We start from the raw sequence: 6,914 nt of genomic DNA on the forward strand, positions 1-6,914 counted from the left end.
GCTCCTGTTGCTCAGTCCCTGCTCCTGCCAACCTAGCAGTTCGAAAGCACGTCAAAGTGCAAGTAGATAAATAGGTACCGCTCTGGCGGGAAGGTAAACGGTGTTTCCGTGCGCTGCTCTGGTTCGCCAGAAGCAACTTAGTCATGCTGGCCACATGACTAGCTCCCTCTGCCAATAAAGCGAGATGAGCGCCACAACCCCATAGTTGGTCACGACTGGACCTAATGGTCAAGGGTCCCTTTACCTTTACTTTACCTCGGGTTAAGTACTTAATTCATTCTGGAGGTCTGTTCTTAACCTGAAACTGTTCTTAACCCGAAGCACCACTTTAGCTAATGGGGCCTCCAGCTGCCGCTGTGCCGCCGGAGCACGATTTCTTTTCTCATCCTTAAGCAAAGTTCTTAACCCGAGGTACTATATATATATCTGGGTTAGCAGAGTCTGTAACCTGAAGCGTCTGTAACCTGAAGTGTATGTAACCCGAGGTACCACTGTATATATTTTCAACCTGTCATGTGTTGCAGCCCTGTCAGTGCTGGAGCTGAGTTGTGGCTCAGTTCAAAGGCATAAAGAGGAGCCAAGATGAGAGGAGGTTGGGACCAGAGTACTGAACAGCAAGGGAGCTGGCTCACCAGCCACTTAAAAAAAAAAAACTGTTGTACCAGCAGCTTTCAGAGATCAGTGGGTTTCAACTCCTGAAGATTCTGCATTCAGGGGTTCTCTCTTCAGGAGTAACATTATGGAAAGGAAGGCTTGGTGCTAGCAGGTGGGAACTTCAGTAGGCTAGATTGACTAGGTTTGTGAAGATGGAGCTGGGGGGAGATTAAGGAGAGAGTGACAGATCTAGCAGGCTGCACTAGAGGCAACAGCGCAAGCTCAAAATGTAAATGGCATGGATTTGGGCCATGTGAAAGTAGAATGGAGGGCTAGGAGATGAAGATTAGGAAAACGAAATTGAGAATTACCTGTTTCAAACCAGGGAGAAGCTCACAGTGACCTGGGGGGGGGGGTAGAATTAGGGTTGAATGCCAAGAATACTGGCATTCAACCCTAATTCTACCCCCAGGTCACTGTGAGCACCTGAGAGAAAGCTTCACCAAAATGAATTGTTGGTGGTCTGGTACACCAGCTATTGGACAAATGGATGCTTCTGACTACCCAGAAACAAGAGAAAAAGCTGTGATGGGGAACCGTAAGCAGACAAGACTTCATAAGGTCTCCTTGAACCCTGCATGGTGCGGTTCCCCGAGCAAGCAACCGGGGTTCTCCTTGAACCATGCCAAGCCTCTACAGGTTTTTGAAATAAGCTTTTCTTAACATGCAAAGGAGGTCACAGGAATGGGCACCCTAGCTCTGCTCCCTCACTGTTTTCATTTCAGAGGGCAACCTTCTGAAATGGGGAGCTACTCAGGAGAAGCCTGAGCCCAATAGAAGAGGACAGCTGGTTACACCATATTCCTTCTGTTGTGCTGCCTAATAAGCCTCCCACTTTGCTCAGCCACATGCGGAGCGAAGTGTTAGGAATCAAGGCACTAGCAGGAACACTTGGGGTTAAGCAAGGCAAAATGGTCTTGGTAGCACTTTAGGTAACAGGGCTTGCGGTGAGGATCCTCATCCTCCTGAGGAAGGCTGCTCTGAATCCAGCTCCAGAGACTGATGGGTCTTGACCCCACGCCAAGCCGATAATTCAAGGTCACCTCTTGTCTGAGGAAGTGTTTGCTACAAGAGAAAACACATTTCAAGCTTCTGTGCATTTACATTTCTGCAACATTACCTTGCAAAATGAAGGGAGTCAATAGAGGGATATTTAAGTACCAAAGGTTTGCTGCCATCTGGTTTTGGACCAATATTGCTCAAGGATAAAGTGGATCCCATCGATGCCAGCAACGTTCATTTGTTGCTGAAATGCACAAGGAGCAAAATCCTGTTGGAATGCACATCTTTCCTCCTCCCTTTTTCCCATTATGTCCTTCCCTGCTTGCGTGTGCCTTGTGTATTTGTTTCTTCTTTCCTTAGGAATGAGAGTGTCTGGTTAACAAATGGGTTCTGTCTCTTTCTAACAGCCTGGAACTTCATTATACCTGCACAAACTGCCAGCTCCATTTCTGATGTAGTTGGCTTGCTTCTTCCCCCACCCCCCACTTCATTCCCCCCTCTAGCTGTATCTCTGGTTACCTCCTACCGGCTCCCTTGTCTTCCGCCTCAGTGGAATCCATTCAACAGTGGGGAAAACACTGAAGCAAGTGTTTTGGTCTGCCTTTTTTCTTTCTGCCTTCCTAGCATCCTTACCTCCAACCTCTGCTTTTGCTTTCTATGACTCTACCACTTGGAAAAAGACTCTTTCTTATGTCTAGGACCACTCTGGCATGCAAAACTTTATGATGTCCCCCAAAAGCCTACAAATCCCTCCAGATCTACAGTTTTGCAAATGCTGCTGAATTCATCTTGTGCTATCGTCTCCCTATTGCTTCTACATCAGCTTCAAATTTGTGGTTAAGAATGTATCTTTATTATTATTATTATTGCCAACAACACCCGTTTCCATGTTATTACCAATGCCATCTAACCTTTGTTAATACCCTGGAGTGTGAGACCAGATCTAACAGTTCTGAAAATGAGAGTTGGGTTTGTATATACAGAACATTGGTCCATCTAATTCAGTATTGTGTGTACCAGCGGTTCCCAAACCCCCCCCCCCAATAAACCACTTGAAAATTGCTGGTGGTCTTGGCAGACTATTTAATGATTTTTCTGCCCGTCGTAGGCGTTGTATTACAATTCAAATTCAATGGAATTACAATTAAATACAATATAAGAAAGAAAAGAAGCAATAAAATACTATCAATTATCAATGTGAATATTCAGTGTGATGGATGTGCCATCTCCCATCTTCAAGCACAGATCCACACAATGAACCATTGGTGGTTTGTGTTTGGAAACCCTTGATCTACACTGCAGTAGTTGTCCAGAGTTTTAGTGGAGGAGCTTTCCCCAGCCCTACCTGGAAATGCCAAGGATAAAGCTTGGGATCTTCTGGATGCAAAGCATGTCCTCCACCCCTGAGCTATAGCTCACCTCCAAAGGAATGTGGGAAGCTACCATATATTAGACCAGGCTGTTTCACCTACTGCAGCCCATTGTGGTCAACTCTGATTGGCCTTAGCTCTCCAGGTCTTTCCTATTGCCTGCTCCCATTATCCTTTCTTAACTGGAGGTATCGGGGATTAAACCAGGGACCTTCTGCATTTTTTATCACCGTGCTCAGACCCTTCCCCATGGGAAGTTTCTATAGTTTAGGGTGGCATTAACAGTAAGTAAAAGCTTGTTTTTGAAGCTATTCCCCACCACCACGCAAAAACAATTACCATATAGGCCTGAATATAAGCCACACCTTTAAAAAAAAAATTGGGGGGGGGGGAGAAAAGACAATACCCAAATATAAGTCGCTCCCTTAAAATTCTGCAGGCACTCACACCCATTCCGTTTTACCGCATGTCTGTTTCAGCAGCGATATTGTAAAAGCCAAATTTTGTAAGGTCGTGAATTTAAGTCGCGCTTTAACTTTTCACGGAATTTGGAAAAGAAGTGTGGCTTATATTTAGGCCAATATGGTACTGAGCAGAGCTTGTTCCACAAAAGCAGCTGGTCTCCAGCCTTTCTCTGCACCTCCCTCCTAGGAACTGAGTTTGCAACAGGGTGCGAAATGAGCTGAAGCCCTGGCCCTCCTGCCTTTCAGGTTAACTCCTGCAGTCCAGTGCCTCTTCCATTCTTCCACACAGCAACTGCATGCCTAGAGCTCCCAGACCCCATTTTGTTTCCAGATTTCCTTGCTGTCTCTCTTGCTGTGGCTAATCCTGAGCAAGGCAAGTTTCTTTTTTCAACTGGTGTGAGATGGGTTTTTTCCACAGCAGGGAGCTTCTCCGCTGTAAAGGAGATTCATGGTAGAAACTGTCTGACTTTGTTTAATGGCTGGTTTTACTGGCCCAGTGTGCGTGTGCTCTCTCTTTTTTTGTCTCTGGGATCTTGATTTGTTTCCCTCTCAATTCTTCCTTGACCTTCCTCGTTTGCCAGTTTTGTTTGTGGCTGACTTATTTAAAAGGCCAGGCAGGTAATTGTAGGTTTTATTGTGAATAAGGACATTTGTTCCTTTCCTCCAGGGATCTCCAAGAGTTTTACAAACACTTAAGTGAATTTAACCTCATGGTATTCTGTGAAGTCAGTGAGAGTAATTACTGTAAGGCACTTGGATACTGGAAGACTAAGCACCAGGCTTGACCAGGAAGTTATTGGAGGAAGAGCAAGTTTTGGCACTGATAAATGCCCAAGTTAGACAATCTGAAAAATAATGCAAATGTTCAAATTTTCACTTCCTAATTCCTGTAGTCACATCTCACTGTGTTTAGCAGCAATTAAGGGAATATGAGGAAAGAGGAAGTCAGTGTGTACAGGGGAGGAAAGATGTTCGCATCGCTATCAATCAAAAGGGGAGGAGCATGCAATTCCTAGGATGGTGGTGATTGGGCGATGGAAGATCGGCAAATCTGTTTCATAGAAATTCATATTGCAGAAATGGTGCAAATTTAGAACGAACCTAAAAATACTTTGGTGTCTTTGTACCATCCACAACCATCCATTTGTCCCACTTCCATCTTCCGCTGCGTTTTGCTTATTGTATCACCACCACCCTTTTGTTGATTACATTTCCATGTTCTCTTGAAGGGTTTGGGGCCATATTACTCTGCCTGCACCAATTTACAGTGTTACCTCTGGTATGAACTGAATGCGTTCCATACGTCCGTTTTTAAGCTGAAACCGTTCTTATCCTGAGGCGTGCTTTCACTAATGGGGCTTCCTGCTGCATGCGTGCCTCTGGCACGGGATTTCCATTTGCATCCTGGGGCAAAGTTCACAACCAGGAGCAGCTACTTCCAGGTTAGCAGAGCTCGTAACCTGAAGCATTCATAACCAGAAGCATTCATAACCAGAGGTACCACTGTATTTGTTGCAACTAGCTATGGCTATTAAGAAGCAAAGTTTCAACATCTCCCTTCGACCATTGATGAAGTTTGTGCAATTATTCCAGAGTACAGCGTCAACTTGACTTTTCCCTTTGTCATTCTTTGCTTTTGTGTTACTTGTGTGAGGCTGGAGCTTTGTGCCAGTGGGTGACTTTTGAAAAAGGAGGTTTCAAGGCTTCTGGCCCCTAATCTCAGAGCAGGGAAATGCCTCAAAGGGAGGCATTCTGCACATGTTCAGTTGCACACCCTTCTTTCTAATTACTTCATGCATCATAAAGCTCATATCAGTGCAGCTGTTGAACGGAGCACAGAATGCAGGATCTGGTAGCTCCTGCAAAGCTCTCAAGTGCTGTGTTCCTTTCTGTAAAACTAGTGCCTTCCCTCATAGTAATTAACTGAAAAGCGTAACTGTTGCATTCTTAGGCAGTCCATGGGGGCTGCAGGGAGCTCCTAGGAAAGAGGAGAGGGAACTTCCGCACTCAGCCATATGCCTCAATGGTCTCCATTTTCTGTCCCTGCCACAGCCCATCCCAATAATTGCCAGTCTGAGCATCTTAATCATGTTGAGGAGAAGATGTAATCTAAATTAATATTGGGAAGCTGTGGCAGCAATCTGGTAATGCCTAAAGCAAAAATACAGGATGGTAATAAACACCTGGGAAAGGTGTGTGTTTGCCTTCTGCCCTTCAACTGGACTGGAAAACAAGCCCAGCATTTTCCCCCCTGTAATGTTTTTCTTTCCTTTTCAGATTGGACCTTTACAAAAGAAAGACACCAATTTATAGATTTTTTTTAAAAAAAACTTTAAAACAATGTTCTCCATGGAAACGAAAAACATCAGGGGCCATAGATTGGGTGGGGGTAGAATACTAACTTTGCAATCAGAAGGCCCCTGATTCAGTCCAGAAACCCTCCAGTTAAAACAGATGTTGAATAGCAATACCTGGAGATCCTTGTGTGTTTCGTACATTCATTCAGTGCTAGTTGCTGGGAATCACAAGTAGGGAGAGTGCTGCCTTGGCACTCAGGTCCTCCTTTTGGGCATCTAGTTAGCCACTGTGAGACTAGGATGCTGGACTAGGTGGGCCATTGCCTCAATCCAGCTGCAGGACTTTTCTTGTGTTCTTAGATGCTTGATTCTGTTGGTTGAGTCCATCTCTGCTTCTTTTCAGGGCCACCTCTTCATCGTCCAGTACAATGATGGGAATGCTGAGGTTGTCTCCATGTGGGTCTGCCGGATGTTAGAGGAGAGACGTTCACAGCAGCAGCAGCAGCAGCAGCAGCAGCAACAGGGATCTCAGTGAACCAAAGGGAAGCTGAATGTCTAAAGGACAAAGACTCTGGTGTCATCCAAAGCCCATGCGGGTTTTTTATGCTTTGGCAGGAGACTTTGATGAAGGCATGGTGACTTTTTTATTCAAGAAATACCTTCCCCTCCCCCATTATCATCACACTGTTTCCTGAAACATTAAGAAAATATTATATATTTTATTAAACTTACTGTATATTTCTTGGCTTCAGAGTATTTTATACATCTTTTACTAGCTTAAAAGCAGTCCATGGGTGCTGTGGATGAATCGATGGGCATGAATTTAACTGTCCTGTGGACTCAATCATATCTCGTTTAGTCTTTTTATTTTTAACACCAAAAATGAGTTGAAATGGACCAGGCAGGGGAAATAATTATGTTGGAAGAATAAAAAGTCTAACCGGTATCAGTCACAGGATGTGTGCTAAATTTGTACTCATTAGAGAAGTGTGTGCTGTTCATCAAAGCAACCCCAAGAGCAGCTCTCAATACAGGGAAATGAGGACATTGTGCAATGCGTCCTCTTTAGTGGGATAATATAATGGAGGTTGGAATTTACTTGGCTTTACCAGTAGGAACACAACCAA

The 6,914-nt window shown here is 44.6% G+C and overlaps 1 protein-coding gene and 1 long non-coding RNA gene across 7 annotated transcripts in view; both read left to right on the forward strand.

Moving 5' to 3' along the window:
* The window catches only part of MAP2K5 (mitogen-activated protein kinase kinase 5), a 134,635-nt gene extending 128,107 nt beyond the window's left edge, over positions 1 to 6,528 (forward strand). For all 6 annotated transcript variants that reach the window (XM_083713179.1, XM_083713178.1, XM_083713180.1 and 3 more), the window contains one exon: positions 6,191 to 6,528. In XM_083713179.1, coding sequence (XP_083569305.1) covers positions 6,191 to 6,322 — 132 coding nt within the window. In that variant the 3' untranslated portion in view covers positions 6,323 to 6,528. The remainder of the gene's footprint in view (positions 1 to 6,190) is intronic.
* Positions 140 to 4,586, forward strand: LOC310831994. Its single transcript, XR_014558098.1, has 2 exons — positions 140 to 2,960; positions 3,603 to 4,586. It is a non-coding gene; the product is annotated as an uncharacterized lncRNA (long non-coding RNA).
* Positions 6,529 to 6,914: the final 386 nt, after the last annotated feature.

The sequence above is a fragment of the Podarcis gaigeae genome (genome assembly GCF_964106915.1).
Source record: "Podarcis gaigeae genome assembly, chromosome: 14".
Lineage (NCBI taxonomy): Eukaryota > Metazoa > Chordata > Lepidosauria > Squamata > Lacertidae > Podarcis > Podarcis gaigeae.